General features: G+C 42.9%; 1 protein-coding gene across 1 annotated transcript in view; it reads right to left on the bottom strand.

Moving 5' to 3' along the window:
* Positions 1 to 1,802: 1,802 nt before the first annotated feature.
* PCSK2 (proprotein convertase subtilisin/kexin type 2) overlaps positions 1,803 to 23,865 on the bottom strand; it is a 107,988-nt gene continuing 85,925 nt past the window's right edge. The window contains exons 9-12 of the mRNA XM_075708073.1: positions 12,556 to 12,771; positions 11,185 to 11,285; positions 6,734 to 6,961; positions 1,803 to 2,289 (exon numbers count right to left, since the gene is read on the bottom strand). Coding sequence (XP_075564188.1) covers positions 1,803 to 2,289; positions 6,734 to 6,961; positions 11,185 to 11,285; positions 12,556 to 12,771 — 1,032 coding nt within the window. The remainder of the gene's footprint in view (positions 2,290 to 6,733; positions 6,962 to 11,184; positions 11,286 to 12,555; positions 12,772 to 23,865) is intronic.

Genomic DNA, 23,865 nt, shown 5'->3' with positions numbered 1-23,865 from the left:
GCTGTTTATTTTGCATTTAGATTTGTAAAGGAAAGAACAGGCCTTTTATGGAAAGATAAAAGATGGATATTCACTAGAAATAACAGCATAGATTATACATTCTTAAGTGAAACGTGTGCACCATATAACCTTTGGGTTACGTTTTTAATTTTTAGATAAATATTTACTTACTGAATGTGTTTCTACTACTATACACCTGATTAACCAGGACAACTTTTATTAAAACGTTTTAGATGAATACTCTGCATATTAAAAATACATAATAAAATTCTGACTAGTCGCTGCTAAAAAGTAGATCTTGGATCCTGCAAAGATCCAAAGCACCTGCTTAAAATTAGAATTTGAGTAGGTCCACTGATGGCCTTTACTGTAAGTGAGTGCCTAAATATTTGCAGAATCAAGACTTACTATTCAAAGGTTAAATTTGGGATCTCACACCTGAGAACATGTAGTGGTTACTACCATGAGTAATCCCCACCGAGGAGAATGTTACATCTTGTGGCAATAGCCAGAGCAGACTCCAAGGGCGAGAGAGACCGACTTTACTCATGTATGAAAAGCGAGGGTGGGACTGACTCTTTAAGCAGCAAAGAGCAATGATTACCAACAAATCTTCCCAAACACTACATTTTATTTCCCAAGAAGGCCAACTTTGCATTACACATTAATAACTTAGGCATATTTTTCTCCTTAAATATATTTGTATAACATAGAAATAACAAATCTCTATTTCTAAAAATGAAATTTGAATAAAAAATTTGCTTTGGGACTGAAACTGCGTACTTCAAATTTCTCCCACAGCAATTTACTGACAGCCAGGTTGTAAACCCCAGAAAACAGGGGTCTGTGGTGGGAAATGCTGACACAGCCTCATCCTACATGGCCGTAGTACATCTGGCTATAGAGATGAGCAGATGCACTTTTGCACATGGGTTGCCAGAAATCCTACAGCTCATTCCCTATGTGCTCATTCTTCTGTAAGATGGTAAATTGATTTAAACTGCCAAAATTAAAAAAAAAAAACCAAAACACAAAACCAAAACTGAAACTTGTGCTTCTAGAATGCCCTGACCCTGTTTGCAAAGCACTTCCCCTTGTTGCCTGGCTTTGGCATCACTTTCCCTTCCTTATTGCATGCCTGTTGAACCGTTCTGTGGCTGAAGTGTTAGTGTGTATGTTGTATAAGTGTATACATTGAAGAAAACTCTCAAAACAATTGGATTTCTGCAGATTGGGTTGGTAAATTTTCTTCATCTCTGGATTATTTCTTTTTGTAGGGTCTAGTGCCTCTTTGGTTGAACCCGATGGGCAAAGTCCCACTGAAGTCAATGATGCAAAAGGAGCTGTTAGACGTTCAAAGGTCTCTCCAGCCAACCTCTTTGTGATTCCCTCTCTCACAAAAATTTTTAAAAATGTGCCCATTATCACCAACTGCCAATGTTAAAATTCACTCTTTTTTTAATACAAACAACATTTACCACAAAAATATGAAGGGAAAAGCCATTAACTTGTTTGCAGGTTATTACCTATTTGTATGACACAAAAGAAAAATCATTTACAGTCACAAACTGTACATAGTATTTGGTGGGGGACAGTGTATTTGTGGTTTAGAGTAAAAAAAGGATTGCTTCGGTGGTAATTAAAATAATTATTGATGAGATAGAAGACTTGAAAATCAAGAAAGTGTGATAATTTGGCTACAGAGACAATCATTGTAATATGTCTTAACACAGAGGTTTGGGTTAGTAGAAAGGTGAGTAGAGGGATCTGGGGAAGGAAAGACACCGTCATGCAGAACAGCACTAGTTCTTGCTCAGTATACTCTTCAGGCTTCTCTCCACTGCTTCATCTAATTCTTCCTCCAACTCTTCCTTCTTGGACATGGCCAGTTTGGACTGATAATCTTTTACTATTTGGTCTATATATGGTGCGCTCTGAGTCCCATGCAGCATCAGTGTCCACTCCTTCAGCACTCCCCGCTGTGGCAGACTGCCAACAAACCCAATCTCTAGAGCCCAGGTGCCTCGGGGGTCTTCTCCCCAAGTGTGTGTGGTCATGAAAGGCCATTTGTCAAAACCCACCTTGGAGTCGTCATCCCTGGGACGCCGGCTCAGTAAAATGGACTTTGTTCCCATTGGCGAGGTCATGTTGATGTTGAGGTCTCCTCGCCTCGTGGAATTCACAGTTATAACCGCCTGGACGTGCTCAAGGTATCGGACAAAGTTTTCCTTCCCCTCACAAGCATCAGTTGTAAGTGTGAGGACCAGCTTGCCACTTGGTGGTATCTTTCTGCAGTTCAAAAGATAAGTAAGCAAATTAAAAGGATATAGACAGCATGACATGGCTAATTCTAAAACTACTGGGTTTTGGTGCCTCACAGAAAAACCAATACTATTTTCCTTATTAATACATGGAAAAGTAAGGAAATAATAGTTGCAAACTTAGCCAGAAAGAGAGCGTTCTCTTTTTAGAAAATGGTATCAAAACCTTAATTTCAAAATACATTATGAAATGTACACCTACACATAGAGAAGGAAGACAACTAAGAAGTGCACACTGCTATTTAAGAAATATTAACATATCTAATAGCTGCCTTTACTTATCACTACTATATTGGGTAATTGCATAATAATGTGTATATGCAGTAGAAGAACCGTGAGCAGTCAGTCGTGTCAGACAGTCACCTTAAAAGACAGCAGCGTACAGCTGTCTGGAGTCAGAGGAGCCAGTTGCATGGAATTTCAGTGCAGTCACATTCAAGCCTACAGCCTTGTTCTGATTTGGAAACCAGCACAAACATGGGATCCCCCGTTTCAGCTCATTTGAAAAATACTTTTCTATTAAAATTGCTATCCTTGAGCTGCTCCCGTACAGGAGCACACACACACAGGGGAAAGAAGTTGCACTTCTTTACTCAGTTGCCAAAGTGCTGCACCTCGGCGTCACAAGTTTCTTGGCAATTACAATTCAGTCCCTACGAAGGCAAACTCACAATCTACTGAAGGACATTTGTTCCAAGTATTACCAGAAAGCTAGACCTGGAGATGGAACACAGGCTCAGTCCTGTGCAAGGTGCATCCATGTTTCCCAGCTCTCGCAGAGGAGGCCAGGAGCCGCTGTGCACCGTGTGGCCCCACTCAGGATTCCGGCACAGGTCCAGGGGCACTGGTGCCTGGCCCAGGAGCAGTGCCCTGCCAGCAGCCCAGGCTGCCGAGCACCTGCTAAACCCCTCGGGGTCAGGATGCGACTGGCAATTACCAGTTGCCTCAGAAACTGGCTGGCAAACTACACTGGAAGCGTAAACAAAAGTCTCTGCGTCTTCACCATCAGCGAGCTGTGAGCAGTGTGACACCTTCCTCTGTCTAAAAGAAATACTGGAAAGAGAAGAATTACTGCAATCATTAAAAAAGGGAGTAAGTCACAAAAGACTCCAGTCAGCCTGTCATTACCTCTTCCAGTGGCTTCTCCATGACCTAGGTTTTGCCGTAAAATAAGAGAGAGAGTCTGTTTTAAAGGGCATTGACCACACTGTGGTAATGAATACCTTCTTTTCAAAAGAAATGAGTACCAGCCTCTTCTCTTTGCTAATGAAATAGTGCATTCTTCAGAGACCAGTGAAAGCATCTCACTCAAGCCTAGCTTCCAGGAATTCTCTTCTTTCTGAGATGAGCTCCAGTATTACAGCTTAGTACATCACTAATTGGCTCAGACCAGTCTCTGCCCCCCTTTTGTAGAGTACTGCCTTCTTGGGAGTACTTGCAGAGTAAAAAGACATTCAGGTCCAGGTCCTTGAGGCATTTGAACACTTACCTTAAACTGAAAAACCTGTGTTGTTCTTAATCTTATGGATGCCCTGGAGCAGAAACTGGTATAAGATAAATACTGTATAGCTAAAATATTTGAACATATAATACCCTCGAGATTTATTTTGTGTGCCAAAGCACAAGGAAAATGCACTATATGCCAGCCAGAGGTGAAGGATCATAATCTCACAGTTGCCATATACTTGCAAGTTCTCTGCATGGGAAGCATTGTCCTCAAAGCGATCTGAATTTATGTTGTCTCATAGCAGTCTCACACAGCGGACAAAGCTTTGTCAAACAGTGCTTCATTCCACCAGTGGTGATAAGTGCTTTCTGTCTGCTCCAGTAAATGAGGGAGGACACCACAGCGTGAGTCTTTTCTATCTATCAACACCAAACCCCAAAGAAATAAGAGCAGTGTCACCACTCCATCTGTTTTGCAGACAGCCTGACAGCTGCAGACAGCTTTTCTCTCCACCTTCGTAAGTGTTGCAGTGCAAAAGTTATCTCTCTAAAACACATGAGAAAAGGCTTGCTCTGTTTCCCCCTTTCCTATTAATTAGGATCTAACACTCTCTGCTTGGCTAGACTAATTACTAGAGTCCAGGTGAATTTCCCCAAAGAAAGAAAAAGAACAAGAGGTGGTGGAAAGAACCTGACACGAAAGGAGCAGAACAGGAGACAGGTTTTCCACACCCTCACAGTGTACTGCTGCCCAATCGCTATATATATATAAAAAATATATTCACTTTTGCATGAAGTGTAGTACCCAGTTAGAGATGAGCAGGGGGAGCTAACTGCTCTCTAGACGCACACTCCCATGCTCCTGTTCCTCAGCTAATGGACTCTGATTGTCCTAAATCATCTTTGTATCTCTCTGGACTAGCCAGATTCAGACTTGTCCATTTTTTTCTTTTGCTGACCCAACAAAAATCCCTCTTCAGGCAAAGTTTCTGTTGCTAACAAGTGTTTCTACATGCAGCAGAGAACTGTTGCACTTTAAATACTGACTACTTTCAGCATACTGTACATTCTAGGTTGTCAATTCTTTCCTGGCCTGTTTCTGCTAATTGACAATGCTCCTACGGTACAGACTTCTGTATCAACTGCTCACCTACCTAAATACATATTGAATATGTATTTTATATCTACAAACATCTATATCTATATAAACATATATAGAATATATGTAGAAAATGTTGCTCCAGCAAGGCCAAACTGGAAAAATAACCCAATTATCCATGGCAGAAATGCAGCATAGTTTTCATTTCCAAGGAATCTCTGGAGATGCTGGGACTTCACTAGTTTTATTTACAGTGTAATTCAAAAAATGTAGATGTTGCAAGTCATGATTCTTATTATCTCTTGTCAGCATTTCATTTGGGGACATAAATATTACAGCAGTACTATTAACATACAGATGTGTTGGGTAATTATAAGGGGACACCCACACAGACTGCACACTGAGACTCACTGCAGTAGGGCTAGGAGCCTTAGGTCATGACTGACTTGGTTGAAATAACTTGGCTACTGTTGTATGCTTTTAAAATCTCTTCTTTACAAATCTGCGTGCTGTAAGCACAAAGCCTGTTCTGGGTGCTGCTCTCAAAAGACACCAATACAAAGCAATGTATTTCTCAACTCTGGAGCCTGTTGGGCAACAACAGCTATAGAGAAGCTTTACTGCAGTTCCAGATCCCTGGGCTGGAGGAATTACACCATCACCTCTGCTTTTCTACCCGCTCACCAGCAGAAACAAGACAGAAAAACAAAGGCAGAAGGAGACAGTGCTACTGCGTAGCACTTGCCTGACTCCGGCTCAGTCTGTTGCCAGAATACCTCTGCCACATTGTCTAATGCATGGAGCCAAGCCTACAGAAAGAAATTTTCTCTCTTCCTCTACAGTGATCTGCATTTCAATAAATGAAGCTGTAGTAAGATAAATGAAATGATTTGTCTGCATTTAAATTATGAATAAACTAGAGAAGCTCAAAATTAGCTTCAGCTCTCTCTCATTTGTTTCCTACCTGTGAGCATGCGTAGGCCAGATAAAGTAAAACTCAAGATTTCAGCTGTAGAACCTTGGATCCTGCAAACACAAACCCATCTGGAGGTTGGGAACAAACTTACTCTTTGCCTGGCTGAACTATGTGCCAGTGTGGCATATTGGTTTGCTTTCTTTTTCCAACAGAATAATGATGCCTTCAAAAATAGCACTGAAAAGTCAAATTTCAAATGCTATAGACATAAATTGGCCATTATTAGATTAGTATTCCAAGTAATTGAATTGAACTATAGCTGTTGCAGTCAATTAGTATTAATTCATTCACTTGTTGACTCATTCACTTTAGCACATGAAGGTAAATCAGAAAATAATTTGACTACCTAGCCTGCAATTAGAGATTTGAAGAACATAAACCAAACACAATTAAATGCTGTAGTGTTCAAACTGAATCACTGGTACCTGTAGATGATTGTTTTGGTCTTCTAGAGATAAAACTGTCTGCTAGAATATGTCACAAGGAGATATGACCTGGCTGACAGATATTTCATGTAGCAGCAGTTCATGTAATTTACAGTGCCAGCCTCCCAGATTTTCCCTTGTGCACAGGCTCTTTATTCACAGAAACTTTGGCACAAACATACCTGTAAGTACTGAGGAGAAATGGATGTTGCTGTTAATACTACTGGCACTAGCAATGATGATACAGATGAGGTGTAGAATGCACTCCTCCAGCAAACCAGGAACCGAGAGACCATGTAGTTTATTTTATCAACTTATTGAAATAGTTGGAATGCTGTTGGTGATGTTAGGCTCTCTTAGAAAAAAATTTTCATTATGTTTCTTTGACTATCTATGTCTTTGTCCATGTATTTGCATGCTTGTGGTCTCCTAAATGCCTGGAAGAAGCTAAACACTATTCACTTACTCAGGTTCCTGTATTGACCCTCCAACACAATGGAATCTCTCGGGAACAGTCTTCCAGTCTTTCGCCATCTTAACCATTGCTCCCGCATCTAGGACACCATAGCCAAACAAATGGTTGAATTCCAGCCCAACGCCATTTCTACGCCACTGATGAACCTCATCGTGAAGCTGGTTCCTCTTGGAGGTGAGCACTGTCAGGTGCTGCATGTCTCTCCATGTCAGATCCAAGCTGTGGAAGAGCAACATGGAAAACAAAGCATTACAGTATTTCCAAGTGGATATTAAAGAAAGACAGTGTGTTTGAGTAAGCCTTTTGGTAAAATTTGCTTCTATGAATCACACAGAAACTGTATGTATACACATATCAATAACAAAGCTTCTGTTGATTTCAGTGGGAATAAGAATAGGTTTTAATTTTATAGTACTTCCCAAAAATATATTCCCCAAAATTGCAAAATAATTTCTGATTGTTTCCCTGTTCTTGAAAACAACTGCTTTTAACTACACATTATAGATCCACCATGCAATTTTTAAGCTAATAAAATGAGTAGGGTATTCTACTAGATCCTAAAAAGAATACAAAAAGAAAAGGATGATGACAGAATTTTGCCTAGCCTTCCTCTTAAATCTTGCCCTCCTTTTCTTGCCTGCTCCTCCTGCTTTTCCCATGGACCTTCCAAGATTCACCCAGAGAAGTCGCAGTCTGATGAAACTGATGAGCTACACCAATCAAGGTGTTAGTAATTTCAGTATTCTGTGAATACGGGTATATGGGCTGTGGGTGGCTGTAGGTTTGAATTATAAGGTACGGTAGAGGTTTGTCACCCGTGATACACTAGCATGGAGGGATGCAGTCAAGTAACATTTGTCTAGATCTGATGATCATTTTTCATCATCAGCTCTTGTCTTCGTAGATTTGCAATTATTACAATGACAGGAAGGGCACTTACAAGTTATTATTTTCGTGCCGCTTGCATAGGCACTGCAGAGAAATGGGCACTTGTCACAGAATCATAGAATTGTAGAATAATTTGGACTGGAAGGGACCTCTAGAGGTCATCTAGTCCAACCCCCTTGCAGTGAGCAGGGACATCTTTAACTAGATCAGGTTGCTCAGAGCCCCCTCCAACCTGACCTTGAATGTTGCCAGGAATGGGGCCTCTACCACCTCTCTGGGCAACTTGTTCCAGTGCTTCACTGCCCTCATTACAAAAAATTTCTTCCTTATATCCAGTCTAAATCTACCCCCCTTTAGTTTAAATCCGTTATTCCTTGTCCTGTCACAACAGGCCTTGCTAAAAAGATTCTCCCCATGTTTCCTACAGGCCCCCTTTAAGTACTGAAAGGCCGCAATAAGGTCTCCTCGCAGCCTTCTCTTCTCCAGGCTGAACAACCCCAACTCTCTCAACCTGTCCTTGCAGGAGAGGTGCTCCAGCCCTTGGATCATTTTTGTGACCCTCCTCTGGACCCACTCCAGTGGGCCCATGTCCTTCTTGTGCTGAGCGCTCCAGAGCTCGATGCAGTCCTCCAGGTGAGGTCTCACCAGAGCAGAGCAGAGGGGCAGAATCACCTCCCTCAGCCTGCTGGCCATGCTTCTTTTGATGCAGCCCAGGATATGGTTGGCCTTCTGGGCTGTGGGTGCACATTGTCATCTCACGTGCAGCTTTTCATCCACCAGTACCCCCAAGTCCTTCTCCACAGGGCTGCTCTCAATCCCTTCGTCCCCTAGCCTGTCTTGATACCAGGGGTTGCCCCGACCGAGGTGCAGGACCCTGTACATGGCCTTGTTGAACCTCATGAGGTTCACACAGGCCCACTTCTCGAGCTTGTCCAGGTCCCTCTGGATGGCATCCCATCCCTCAGGCAAGTCAACTGCACCACTCAGCTTGGTGTCATCTGCAAACTTGCTGAGAGTGCATTCGATCCCACTGTCTGTGTCATTGATGAAGATATTAAACAGTACTGGTCCCAATACAGATCCCTGAGGGACACCACTTGTCACCGATCTCTATCTGGACCATTGAGCTGTTGACCACTACCCTCTGGATGTGACCATCCAACCAATTCCTCATCCACCAAACAATCCACCAATCAAATCCACATCTCTCCAATTTAGAGAGAAGGATGTTGTGCAGGACCGTGTCAAAGGCTGTACAGAAGTGTAGATAGATGACATCTGTACCTCTTCCCTTGTCCACTGATGTAGTCACTCCATCATAGAAGACCATTAGGTTGGTCAAGCAGGACTTGCCCTTGGTGAAGCCACGCTGGCTGTCTCGAATCACCTCCCTGTCCTCCACATGCCTTAGCATAGCTTCTAGGAGGATCCGTTCCATGATCCTCCCAGGCACAGAGGTGAGGCTGACAGGTTGGTAGTTCCCAGGGTCCTCCTTTCTACCCTTTTTAAAAATGGGTGCAATGTTTCCCTTTTTCCAGCCTCCGGGGACTTCACTTGACTGCCATGACTTTTCAAATGTCATGGAGAGTGGCTTGGCAACTACATCAGCCAGTTCCCTCAGGACTCTGAGATGCATCTCGTCAGGTCCCACAGACTTATGTATTCTGGAGGCTTTAGAACTGACATTCTAATACTACAGAACTAAAGCTGTTCCAGCTGTTTTATGATGAACTCTTTCAACATTACAATATGTCTGATTCAAACCATCAATATAAAAGGATCCGCTTCTCAGCTTTCTGTGCCCCAAGTAATAAGCATGTGTGCATCCTGAATGTACACCAGAATAGCCAATTACTGTCATTTTTCCAAGGTGACACATGATAGCTGAAAACCAGATATCACTTGCATCATTCTTACTGAAACCTTTTAAGAGCTGCTATGTATCTTAAAACTGTACTTTCCATTTCACAGATTGGTCTGTTTTTAGAGACATGTCAAACATATATTGTATATGAGCTGAGAGACATACGGCAGGCAGCAGTCATCTGTATGGGAAATTGTTAGCCATTCCTGTGAAGGCTAGTGTAATTCATCCAGGGTAGTTCTGCACTCTAAAATGGGAGTTTAATAGACCCAGCCTGGGAGGAGATAGGAGACACTGACAGTCCTTTCTATCTTCCCCTCCCACCCCCACCCTTCTGAGCAAAGGCTAGAAACCCAATTGCAAACCAGGGGTATTAGTGTAATTTCTACTCGTGATAGTTTGGCAAGAGTTATTCCAGTCTTCATGGATAGTCCAAATAAAGAGGAATGGTAATTATCGCTGAGATACTAAGGTTGTAGTCCAGGTTAAACATGCAGTGGTCAGAAAATTCATTAAACCTTTATATTTTTATGGTCATAATTACTTATTACATCGTGGCTGTCCCACTGAATGAATTTGATAGTAGAAGGATCGATCATCCGAAGTTAAACACTTGGCATGTACGTTTTACATGTATAAAACCTGAACAATGAGACTTGGCTCAAGTCATGCTCAGCAATCATTGCTCTGCTAATGATAGAAACTTTGTCTCCTCTGCCAAATCTCCATTCTTCTGCATACTGTTGAAGAAAACTATGTACGTAGTGCTCACTTCATGCCGTGGTTACAGCAGCTGAAGCTGTATACCAGAGCAAATGTTGCCTCACTTCATAAAATAACTTAACACAAAGTAAAAAGATGGTATAGGTTATTGTAAGGAAAACTCTTCCTAATCATTAGAGAAGATGACAACGAAGCAAGATATGCGAGAGGTCTCCAATGTCATGAATAGCATGGAGATGGTAAATAGACAATGGATATTTATTCTTTCACATAACAGAGCAATTATGTAGCACAGAAGCAAATTACCAGCAATGGGTTAAGAAAAAACAAAGGAAACATTCCTCACCACCATCGCCAAAAACTATTATTACTGTGGAACTGATTGCCACTGGATGGTACAGGTGCCAAATACAGACAAGTTGAAAAAGAGTTAGACAAATTCAAGGAAGATAAGTCTGCCTGTGGCTATTAAACAGGATAGGGCTGACTGCTCTCTCTCCGAACCACTGATTGCCAAAGCTGTTGTTGAAAGATTGCTTTTAATCCCCATTTGTTGTACTCTCCCCTAAGCATCTGTCATTGCAGACAGTATGTGGCACAAGATATACTCCTGTCTGATACTATAGGTTTGTTCTTATGTTTTTGTAGGCTGGGCATTCCCCACTGGATATGTGGAGAAATTAAATAATCTCTCCCTCCAAACAGTGCTGGAGAAGACAAACCCCTGGAAGCACTGGATGGAGAAGATGCAGAGAGCGAGTCAGCCAAAATGTATCTGTTACATGGCTTTGGCAAGACTGTCACGCCATCTGTAAGTTACCAAGCATGTCACTACTGTAGCAGGCAGCTTGTTAGCTGTTCGTTCTAGCCCTGTGCCACAGACAGCCAACTTGTATGATGAACAACATTAAACAAACCCCAGGCCCTCTCCTCTCTAGAGCTCGCAAGGAATTTCTCAACAGCATACTTAGCCTCCAGGGCCAAGGCGAACACTCCAGCTGCTTCAGGGGCAGCTGCAGACGTTCCTGAGTGACGCAGGGTGCAGTTGCCATATAAGTCCGTTGTAGCCTGCAATGATAATAGACATAATTAATGAAACTAGCTAGTCCATTTTCCTTGCAGCTACAGACGCAGAAAAATACAGAAAGTGGAGTTTGTGCCGTTGCTCTTTAGAGTACTTGTGTGTTTGTTGCTAGGATCTGTTTTCTACTTTAGAATAGCGTATCAATTTAAAAACAGTGAGACATAGTTACAGAAGGTATGAATGCAAGAATAAATTATGATGTAGGAAAACAATGTTCATTACCACTTAGTCATAAACTCATATGGATCTCATTTATTTCCTACAGAGTCTAACCAAAGGCGTTAAATTCCCTTGTGGTTATCAGAAGGATTTGAAACTAGAATTGATGGCAGTATTAAGCTTTCTAACATTTGTGCAACTCCAAAACCAACAGTAGTACCAGGCTGCTATCTTCTATGCAGATTAGTAATTAGAAGAAACCAGAAGGAAACTTTTTAAGTACATTTTATGGTGATAATTACAAAGGTGCCACAGATCATTTCGGCTGATATCAAGACAGAAACCAGTATTTTTCCATCTCGTACTGCACAGGGGCATTTAGGATGCTACAGTGTCTCTTTGGGTTTGAGACAGGGCCAAGGAAAATGTATAGAGGCTTCTGGCAAAGACCTTGAGTTATTACACCTGAATTTTCCACTCTGTGAATTAGACTATGTCCTGGCTAGTCTGAAGGTGCTGAAGAGCAGTGATTGGTACAGGGGAAGAGAATCCCAGTTACACTTGAACAGAAACTGCATATTTTCCAGTTGTAGGTACAGCCCTGTAGGGGATGAATACGATGCTCTGCACCGCTCAGTATGAGACCTGAGGGTGATCTGAACCCCCACATTCCCTCTGTAGGTGACTGAATGTCGTTCTGCTCTGTGCAGCTTCTAGTACAGCACAAGACTGGTTCATGGATGCTCTGCCAGTACAAGTAAGTATGACCTCAGATGTTGACACTTTTCATTTAGATTTTTACAGAGACCTTTTATCACACTGTCCTCTGGAAAGAGTGTAACTGAACTTCTAAACCTGCTTTCCGATAAAAGAATGCACCAACTATATGAAGATCTAAGAGATGGAAGATCATTGCTTTTCTCAATATTAATCCCACATCTCTTCAGCTGACAGTTTTGGCACGATCGCGTACTGCAGATGAGAAAATATCCATCTCAACAAAAGACCATCTGCTGCTCCAAAGCAGACAGAGTTGTAATAGGTCATGGGAGTGCACAAAGACAGGAGCAACAGGACAATAATATCTGGACTCACCACACCAGCCTCCGGATTTCTCTTCCTCCCGTTACTAAAGGTGGAGGCTAAGGTTGAAGAGCAGCTTTCATCATATAGAGCTGTCCGTCCATCATTTATAGCGGAATTGATGGAGATCGTCCACATGCTCGATGCATAACCGTCACAGTTACAGTCATCGTAGCTGCCCCCATCTCCAGAGGCCCAGACATAGATGCTTCCTTTGCCACCTCGGCCCTGTGAAAGGGGAAAATTGACCCTCTTGGGTTAAATTGCAAAAAGGAGATAGCAGCTACTTTAAACTGTACCTCTAATTGTAAAGCTAGGCATCTATAAAGGAGAAAACTGGTCCAAACAAAATATAAATCAAACTTAAGCTAAAATGACATGGACTTCTGCAGGTTATTAAATCCATTTAACTGGCAGCCACAGCCACTTCTGCAACCTTATGTACACAGAGCACTTCCATTTATCTCCTGCTTTGCTTGATGCCCTGAAGGCTCCTGTGCCAGATGCTAAGACATTTTATGGATTCATTAGTGTTTATGTCAAGGTCTAAGTGCTATGAGGAAAGCGTTCTTTTAAAAGGGATATAGGTCATCTCACACACTGGGTTACTAAGATCCAATTCGGTTCAGGCAAAAAACTCTGTAAAACTGGCACCTTTTTCTCTCAATAGATTTTTCTCCAAAGGTATCACTGACTCAGAGCTGTTTTTCTGACAAACCAGCTTCTACTACTAAGCAGAAAATAAAGTTATGGGACGATATGTGCACTTGCAGCCCAGAAGGCCAACCAAATCCTGGGCCGCATCAAAAGAAGTGTGGCCAGCAGGTCGAGGGGGGTGATTCTGCCCCTCTGCTCTGCTCTGGGGAGACCTCACCTGGAGGTCTGCGTCCAGCTCTGGGGCTCGCAGCACAAGAAGGACATGGACCTGTTGGAGCAGGTCCAGAGGAGGGCCACAAAAATGATCTGAGGGCTGGAGCACCTCTCCTGCAAGGACAGGCTGAGAGAGTTGGGGTTGTTCAGCCTGGAGAAGAGAAGGCTGCGAGGAGACCTTATTGCGGCCTTTCAGTACTTAAAGGGGGCCTGTAGGAAACATGGGGAGAATCTTTTTAGCAAGGCCTGTTGTGACAGGACAAGGAGTAATGGCTTTAAACTGAAGGAGGAGAGATTTAGGCTGGATATAAGGAAGAAATTTTTTACAATGAGAGTGGTGAAGCACTGGCACAGGTTGCCCAGAGAGGTAGTAGAGGCCCCATCCCTGGCAACATTCAAGGTCAGGTTGGAGGGGGCTCTGAGCAACCTGATCGAGTTGAAGCTGTCCCTGCTCACTGCAGGGGGTTGGACTAGATGACCTCTAAAGGTCCCTTCCAACCCAAAGCATTCTATGATTCTATGATCTACAGAAAGATGGTCTACCAATTGCACAGAGAAAGCAAGAGAAGGATGGGAGAGACTGAAGCTTAAGTGCAGCTATAAAGGCTTCCCATTAGTTGAAGGAAAGAAATTCGTATCGTCTCCCCAACTTCCAGATAGGCAAGGAGCGGGAAGAGATCAACTCAGCTCCTTCTTCTCATCCCATGCTAAGAAAGAGGTAGGGGCTACCTGGAAGAAGGTAAGACCCGAGAACCCTGACACTCAGGGAAAGATCAGTGCTACTGAACCCAAAGCTCAGATCTCCCACTGATTCCAGAACAGCTACCATTTCTCTCTGCGTTTAGTCTAATGTAATCTGATGTTTACTTCCAACAGCGCCAGAAGGGCGCAAGGCCTCAATTTAACATACTGTTTATACGCATTGGGCAGAAGGTAAGAAAAAAATCTCTTCTGGCCTCTTCATTGTCCAGCATGAAATGAAAGTTAAAGAATATACAAATGTAGCAACCTGCAATGGTATTTTAATAGGAAACCTTTTCTGCCAGGAATTTAAATCAAATCTGAGCTCCCAGCAGTAGCTTCTATTTTTTATCATACCCCACTGAACAGAGCAACCTCATTATTTCAAGCACGTTAGTGAGTCGCATTATAATCCACTGAATTGCACAGCAGGTTTGCTGCCACTGGGGTACATAACATCTCAGGACATAGATTTTCATAATAAAGATGATGATTATGAAAAAGCTTATTGAAATCAGTCTAAGAACTCCCACAAAGATCTGAGATCAATCATTGAGTTTTAAGGGAGGAGGTTACCATTGCAAAAATATATACTCTAAGAACACAATAATTCCAGCAAATTATTTAAAAAAAAAAAAAAAAAAAGTTCATCATAACAAGAACAGTTATGCCTTTTTTCCCTTTGACTTCATCCCCTACGGGGCCCAGCCCTGGGCTTTGGACTCACTTCAGAGGCTACGACCCAAGCTTGCCATCATGCCCACGTACACCATCACACCACCCACCTTGCCACCATCTGCCTCCTTTGGACAGCCTTGGTGGCAGCTTGAGCACATCTCTGTCCCAAAAAGGCAGGCTGCTGCCCAACACAGAGAGCAGGTGGCTGCTGGTGCCAGGAATAGGACATTTGGCATGTACAGACCCATTCTTAAACCACCGTTTCCTTCCAGCCATTTTAAAGGGAGAGAAAACACTTCATTTTCATGTGATAAATCCACAAAAGTAGCTTGGTGCCTGGAAGTTAGCCTCTGCGGTGTTCAGCATGGGGAAGCAGATCTAGCCCTGCTCAGCAAATTGTTCCATGCTGCCAAAACTGGGTACTGCTGCACAGCATTTCACCCCATGGGTGGGATTTATGGCAGAAAACGGGAGTAACAGATTGCTGGTGGGGAGCAGGGGGAATCCACAGAGGAACCGAAATCTGGGCTCGAGTTTGTGGGTGGAATTAGCCTGCTTGAGTGCTGCTGGGGACGGGTTTTCTGCATGTAATTACTGTAATGTGAGAATGGCCTCAGGATATCACTTCTATAAGTATCACATCCACAAGTGCAGCTTAGTGTTAAAAACCATAATTCACCTCTTAACACTCTAATTTCAATTGTCTTTCTGTTTTAGCCAGGACTGAAAAGAAGAGCAAACACTACCAGAATAAACTGATAGCGGCTCAAGTACATTATTTGCAATGATCACAGAATCATAGAATCGTTTAGGTTGGAAAAGACCTTTAAGATCATCCAGTCCAACCATTAACCTAACATTACCAAGTCCACCACTAAATCAGTTAAGGGTAGAGTAGCAACCCCACGCATCCTGGCTTGGTAGCTGGATCATTTATAAAGAAAGTAAAAACTAGGAATCATTAAGATTGGAAAGGATCTCTAAGATCATCAGTCCAAGCATCAACCCAACACCACCATGCCCACTAAACCATGTCACAAAGTGCCACATCTACCCGTTTTTTTGAACTCTTCCAGGGATGGTGACTCCACCACCTCTCTAGGCAGCCTGTTCCAATGCTTGACCACCCTTTCCATGAAGAAATTTTTCCTAAATTCCAATCTAAACCTCCCCTGGCGCAGCTTGAGCCCATTTCCTCTTGTCCTATCGCTAACTACTTGGGAGAAGAGACCAACACCCACCTCACTACAACCTCCTTTCAGGTAGTTGTAGAGAGTGATAAGGTCTCCCCTGAACCTCCTTTTCTCCAGACTAAACAACCCCAGTTCCCTCAGCCACTCCTCATAAGGCCTGTGCTCCAGACCCTTCATCAGCTTCGTTGCCCTTCTCTGAACATGCTCCAGCACCTCAATGTCTTTCTTGTATTGAGGGGCCCAAAACTGGACTCAGTATTCCAGGTGCGGCCTCACCAGCGCCGAGTACAGGGGCACAATGATGCTTACGACTTGCTTCTTACATTTCTCACAACCAGACCTGCAGTAGTTGGACAGTTCGCACAGGCAAACTGTTTGGTGGCTGTCCTCAGGTATCGTTTCATTCGACCATGCAGAAATACATGGCTTCAGGGGAAGTGAATTTTCAGTTCTCTGGATGGTAGTAGTCTAAACCAGAAAAATCTAAGTTGGGACAACTGAGTGTCACATTTAAAGCCAATTGAAAACTCCTATTTGCATCGCGACCTTACATGAACCTCAAAAAATTCAGTGATGTCACTCAACTTAGGCTGCTCTTAAGTGTAGGCCAAAACCAGGACTGGAGAAGGTGGTAGTAATACAGGCTACAAACACCAGAGGGAGCCTGAAGGAAGATTCAGGAAGAACAGCGAAGACCAGCAGGATAACAACATACATTTTAAAGAGTATCTTTCCTCCAGAACCCTGTTGAAAACTGCTCATTTCCCCCAAAAGCGATGCACAGTGTGGCACCCCCGTTTCGAAGCCATCTGAAGCTGTGTCTCACTCAGCACTGAAAATGGATCTTGGTGCATTTAGTACTAGCCCAAGAGAGGCCCATCTCTCAACTCAGGCTAAACCAGAATTAAATCTTGGGCAAGGCTTATATGCTTAGAAAGTCACAGACAACTACTGAGAAGCTCTCTTTGCAGAAACAGCAGGTTTTCTATTTCCAGTGTCCTTCATGGGATGTTGTGCTACCAGCAAAAAATATCCCTGAGAAATTTTCTTACCCCTTTTCTCATCTTTTAAAGAGCATAATCCCAGAAAAACTTCTGTGAACTACCTTGCAAAAGTGAGTGGGCAGGGCACTGCAGCCTAATTCACTTTATGTAACTTCAGGCACATCTTGAACTTTTTTTTTCCCCTGAACATTTTTTTTCCCTTGTTATTGTGTTCATTCATCATGTTTGCTGGGCTAGTGCCTAAGCCAGTGTTTCTCAAAGTTTTGATTGTTGGCTCACACTACCCAGATAAAAATGGGTGGTATTTGACAAATAAATCTCCTCCAGCTTCTCTGACCTTTCCCATCAAGGCTGGCAAGCACCCATGTGAATAACAGCTGGGCCTCTAGCATGGCATGGCCTCTGCCTTGGCTCCTCTTGTTCACCCACTCCCACCTGGCCATCGGGGTTGCTAAAGATGGATGGAAGGAAAGTAACAGTCTTTACAGCACGTTTCTGATGCCCTTTGGCTTTGGCCTAATCCTTCAGTTGTAGATCAGGACTAACAGTTTCCAAAGAGTACAAGCTAAAAACAAAGAACAGACTCCTGTCCTGAAAAGCCAAGTACCAGGAAAGACAGCATCAGGACAGCGGCAGGCAGATGGACTCAGGATTAAGAAGAAGAAAAAGCAGCACCTGAGGTATTATTTTTTAGGCGCCGTAAAAAGGTATTTCAGGATAAGGACAGCCAAATGGTTTGCTGATGTTTAGGGACTGTCCCATGTCTAAGGAAGAAAATGCAGATGGAGTACATTTGAAAAAAATATGAAAAATTACAGAACTGGAAATTGCTTTCCGTAACAAATTCAAAGCACATGTTATTTTATAAGCACCTTTCTTTTTGCGTGACATATGATAGCTATTTTGTAATTCTTCCCCTTAAGAAAACAGAATGTTTCAGCACCTTCTATATAATTTAATAGCAATTTATGTGCCTGCTATGGTAAGAGATAGGCTGGTTTTCCAGGAAAAGTGAAAAATTCTGCAGCTTTTTCAAGTCTTTGCCATGGGTCCTACTGACTTATGAATAGGACTCAGTAAGTTTCCATCTCCTATTAATTTCAACTGTATTTTGAAAAGAGCGTTACTTTCTCTTCAGGACTGAATCCTTATATGTGTTTTGTACTGAAAAACTGCATCCTTCAGTAATGATTGCTAATTATCTCAGAAAATGTAGTTTGCAGCCCAGGCAGGCAATGCAAAATTGTCATCATGTCCCCAGGCTGGGGCATGCCAAGGCAAGGATGGACTGTGGAAGAGCTGTGGGACCATTTGCCTGCTGTTACGCCTTGGCAGGGAGCATTGGCCTGGGCTCTCAAGACATCCAGGAGCCTACGCAGACATCTTGCTCTGCCTTGGTCTCCCCACCACTCCTGTGCATGAGCAGTCTGGCTATGCGGCGTAAGCCAGCTGGAGGCAGTGAGTCCTTGGCATTGCTGAACTGCTGCTCATCTTTTGCACTGCCAGGGTTTTCTGGAGTCTGCCCGTGCGTTCCTGCATCCCTGACATGGTGCCAGCTGGACAGCCCATTGAGCCCCCGCTCTCCTGGCTCCTCCAGCTACCTCTGCATCTGCCAGGCTGATTTGCCCAGAGCAATCTGGTAGCCTATGACTTCCTGGATCCCTTTGCTCCTTTTCTATCCTGATTTCTTGGGGAGTGCTAAAACCTAAAGCAAAATCTAGGCAGAAACACATGCTTGACAGCCAGCCAAGCAATCTCAATTTAACCACACAGACACCAAAGTTTTAAGCAGGAAACATTTGGACTTCCAAAGTTTGCCACTGCACACAGTCAGGGGGACAGCTGTCTTGTTTGAGCTAAATGCCTTAGCACTTCTCCCATGTCCAGCCCCTTCCAAAAGCCTGGAGCTGCTGTACTGTGCCCCTGGAAAAGCCCAGAATGTCTGGCCTGCCCAGCACACCCACGAGTCATGGAGTTCAGCGCAGAAGAAACAGCAGCTGGGTTATCCTACTCAAATCCACCACTGCTGAAGGTGGTGCCCCCTTGCTGTAGGCCTGTCTAACCCTCAGGCATTCATTGGGGAAGGAGGAAAAGCTGTTTTGGTAGGAGCAAGAACTCAGCTAAACACTTGGCTGCCATGCAGAGGACAACCATCACTTGGAACCATGTTTCAGTTGTGCATCTCCTGGTTTTGTCCCTTTTGTATTTTGCTGCCTTCAATAACTGGCTGTCTGTTTCCTTCAAGCAGATTTCTGAAACTATTTGAGTCAAGTAATAGTCACCCAAGTACAAGAGATGCTGCGTAAGAGATTCTCAAAGAACCAAGTCCTATAATGGTTACACCCTAACAAAAGGCTTTAGGTAACTTATTCGTGACTTGGTCACAGAATTCTGAGTACTGAACTCCCGGCCACCAACCCCCAATTAATTAATTGCATAACTGTTAATACCTCCTTTGGCTAAAAATAATGCTTGAGCCATTTTCTATGTATAAATTACTGTTGAAACTGGATGGACTTCCGTTAGCCAAGAGAAATGAATGGAAAATTACACTTTTGGTGAAGAGAGGGAGCATTAGCTTTCAATTAGGGTTCAGTCCAGCAGGGAAATGGGGAGGGAACTTTGAAAATGTTGAGACAAAACCTTTCAATTATCCATTCCTTTTTTGTTGGATGCTGGGCTGTGTACCACAAGTGATAATACATTACTCTAGTCCAACAATTCTGCAGGCGTACTTCTGGTATCAATAATATTTGCAAAAAGCAATCCCATCCTCTTTTCAGTATTTCCGAGCTAGATTATCACCGAGAAAAAGATTCTAAACACCTCATTTACTTTCCACTAGTGACAATGCTGGTTTCTCTGCCCAGAGCTCCCAACTGGCGTGATGAACACTGGCCTCACAGCTTCACCTGTGGCTCTTGCAAAACTGTGCAATTGTAGCATCAGCCTTGCTGGGAAGCAAAAGCACACGGCTGCTGAGTTGCAGCACAGAGATTAGGCAAAACCACTCTTGGGGTCAGAGTGAGACAGCAAAATCTACATTTTGAGGCCACATTATTGTCTTGCCTCCTTAGAAAACAGTAATTTACAGGTCAATAAAGAAAATGTTTACATTTGGAGCTTACAAATATTGCCATGTTGGCCCAACCTATTGATGCCGCAGCTTTCTGCTCTTTATGTGACAGTCATTTAAGTCTTTGTGAAGGGCAATATTTAACCCTGTCACAGGCCCATGGAAAGCACAGACCTACGACAGCCAAGGTCCTGAGCTGACCAAGACATCCCTGAGGAGGCCAGTATCACAACAGAAGTCAGCAGCACTGGGGTTTTGCCCCTGTCCTGTCCTCAAGGCACATACCCATTCCCCCATCTGCAGCAGGAAAGCAGACAGTCACAGACTGATCTCCAAACCTGGGTCATGTACTTAGTGAAAGGTCGTGTATCCCATCACCAGGTCAGAAAAGCTGGTCGTGCTGTTTTACAAAAGCCTGAAAATATCCCATCAGATGAACGGGGTGACTTCAGAATTCCAAGCAGATGTAACATACTTGTGTGGGGTTTTAATACGGTTTGAGTTTAGCTTACATAAATAAGGCATGGAATTATAATGCATATTCCAGACACAATAGCAATACAATAGTAAAGGGCTCCCAAGTTATAAAGCTTGTAAGGCTTGCTCAGAAATGGAGTAATCAGACAGTTGCCAGATCATAAACTAATTTCCCTCTCCTCACTTGGCCGTTGTGCAAATAAAATGATGTTAGAGGTATCTAACTGCATATACTTTATTAATATGCTATCTTCAGCATATTTCAAAGAACAATAACACAATGTCTGTGGCCTTGGAGAGAGGCAAATGAGAAGTATTTCCTTTCTTTTTTAACACCGTCCTTTCTTCTTTCATTGGTGAGCCCAATTACAGAGCCATGATGAGACAATAAATTCTTAATATTGCTCCCCTGGCAATTTGTACTTGTGCAGCATTTTCTTAGGTAGAACCATATTATGGAAGCAATAATGTTTTCACCAGCATAAGCACAAATGGATCACGTCTTATATATTCTGGCTGAGCCGGCGAAGTCTCAAGAAATTAATTCAGTCCATGAACAACTCCTCACAACCTACAAATATAAAAGCCTACAGCATAAAAATGCAATAGGTAGAGACCAGCTTAGCTTGATTACTTCTTTTTACTGCCTTAAATTCCAACAGCTGAAGCTGGAAAGAACTGGACTCATAAAATCGCAAATAAGAAACGTTTACTGGATATTGCATTAAAGACAGGATGTACCACGAAACATGGGTGGAATTAGTTCTTGAGCTAGTTACCTTTTCCTGTTTAAGATGACTGCTGATACAATTCCAGACACAAGGTACCAGAGAACAAAACGTCTATATTTAAGAGAGTTGTGCTGTCACAGGAACTTCTACCGTCCCTACCTCCCCCTCCAAGCTTTCTAGTCCCAAAAGTGGGTAAGCACAGGTCAGACAAGGGATAGGTAAGTCACAAAGCATTGCTTTGTCCAGCTATACCATTAATAAAATGCTAATACCAGCTTACTCCCCCTTCTCTGAAATGCAAGTATCTTGTCAATCAGATGAGATAGCTAGCTGTGCTCAACACTGTTGGGCTGCTTGCTCTTAAGTCCATCATCCTGGTTTCTTGCTCTGCTCTAAATTTTAGTTTGTATTTCTGCATCCGCAATAAAATCCCTCCATAGCTCATCAAAGAAATATAGCTGCAAATATGTGACACAGAGTGATTAGGAGTGGTGAAACTGAGCATATGAGCAGCCTGGTCTCGCTGCAGGGCTAAGATACCTGAGGACAGCCCAGAACAATGTTAGGGTGATGTGATTTACTGAGACTGTAAAGAAACATTTTTCTCCCTAGACCCTGTAACCTGCTGCTGACCATAGGATGCAGCTCAGACGGAGTCTAGAGGAGAGACAATAAAATCTCATTAGGGATATGCATTTTTTGCTCCTGGCAAGTGTGTTTAGAGAAAGACAGCAAGTGACAGAGCGCATTCTCTGGATCTCTCTTTCACCAGACAGAACAGCATTTGTCCCTTAGCCTGTTGCCGATGACCCTAATGGATATCTGACTTGGGTGCAGTCTAGCACAGTCTCCTGTTATAGCTGGCAGCCAGCATCAGGTGCCTCACAGCCAAGGGTGAGTGCGAGACCTCCTCATTAGGCAGGTACTAGATAGTCACAAGTTTCAATCTTTAAAAACTAGAAGCTGTATTAAGTCCTTTCCAATTACTTCCCAAATATGTGTTTTCTGGCAGCTTGAATTTGCATTATTAAGATTGTTCATCTGTGTCAAACCAGTGCTGGTAATTGCCAAGCTGCTTGTGGATGTTTGTCAGTATGAAACTCTTTCAATCCCTATTCTTAAGCACCTGCTGATTCAGCTGTGAGCTCATTTATCTTTGCAGTGCAACTACCACTATTCAGTGACCCAGTCGCGCTGCTGACTGCTGCCCCTGAACAAAAGTCATGAGATAACACAGTGAAGCGTAGATTGCACTAAAAATGAGTGAGATGGTGGCTTAATAACAAAAAGCAGCTTGGGTCCCCAATACCTTCTAGTTACAGGTATTACACGCCATCCCCTTTGTGTTCAGCCTTAGAAAAGCAGTTAGTAAAAGAGCCCGTAAAGGAGTTGCCAATGTGATGGACAGATTCTGCTATCCTTAATTACGTTATTTTAGTGCTGCCTTTATTTATGCTATATACATTATAAGCAAAGAGCACACTGAAATGAAGGTAAGATTAAGACAGAAGGTAAGAATTAGCTTAACAAATGCCAGGAATGGGAAATGAAAGAGGAAAGGTAAGAAGATGTATCAGCCTTAGCCCACCTTGTCTGCACAGCTTCAAGCCATAAAAACAGACATGCAAACAAGAAGTCTCACAGCTTCTGCAGTTAACATCATCTTATCATTACCAGGTGAATAGCTACCCCCAGCATCCCAGCAGCTCTGGAGGGAGAACTTCAAAAGGACATGACAGCAGAATGAAGTTTGGGGGAAGGATGAAACTCTTGTCAGTGAGTTTCTCCTTGAGCTAGGTTCCCAAGTATGCTGGCAACAGGGTAAATGTTACTTGTGTTTCACAACTCAGTAAACTGCATATTCCCCATAAGAATTTCATATCATTCCCACTTATTTATTTTTAGTTTATTGCATTAGAAGCAAGGATATTAATCTTGCTCTGTGCAAGAAATCTTACATTTCCTTCTAGGACATTTGAAAGTATTGCTTTTAGTTTAATAATACACTTTTTATGCTCAGCATGTTGCCTCCTCCCTGCCAATATTTCAGCTTCATCACTAATTCATGAACCATCGTTCGGGTGAGAATCAGCCCTAGACTGAGAAAAAGAATTCCTGCATTTATTTGTCACTCAGTTTATAAAAGATACTTTTCTCTTTAATAAGAGGGGGTTTTATTCTGAAAAATGATTATAAATTAGATTTACATTTGTACAGCGCATGTGTTATAGACCTAAACTAGGTAAAAGGGTATTATATCAAATGCTGACTAGTCTTCCTTTACGTGCAGGTAAGTCTGTAGTGGGTTTTTCAAAGCACCATGGAGAGTATCCAGCATCCACTGACATCCTGAAGTATCTTTAGAAAATCTGGCTCTCCACAAAGAGACATCGAAATAAACTATACCCAAAAACCCCTTCTATGACAGGAAATGTAATGAGCAAAATAAAGGTAGATAAAACTATGATCACGACACAAAGGGAGTTATTTGGGGTGCAGCTGTGTCATCTTTCATGCACATATTGCCAGGAGATAGCTGGGATACTGCCACT

The sequence above is a fragment of the Pelecanus crispus genome, chromosome 3 (genome assembly GCF_030463565.1).
Source record: "Pelecanus crispus isolate bPelCri1 chromosome 3, bPelCri1.pri, whole genome shotgun sequence".
Lineage (NCBI taxonomy): Eukaryota > Metazoa > Chordata > Aves > Pelecaniformes > Pelecanidae > Pelecanus > Pelecanus crispus.
This window is presented reverse-complemented; position numbering and strand designations above follow the sequence as displayed.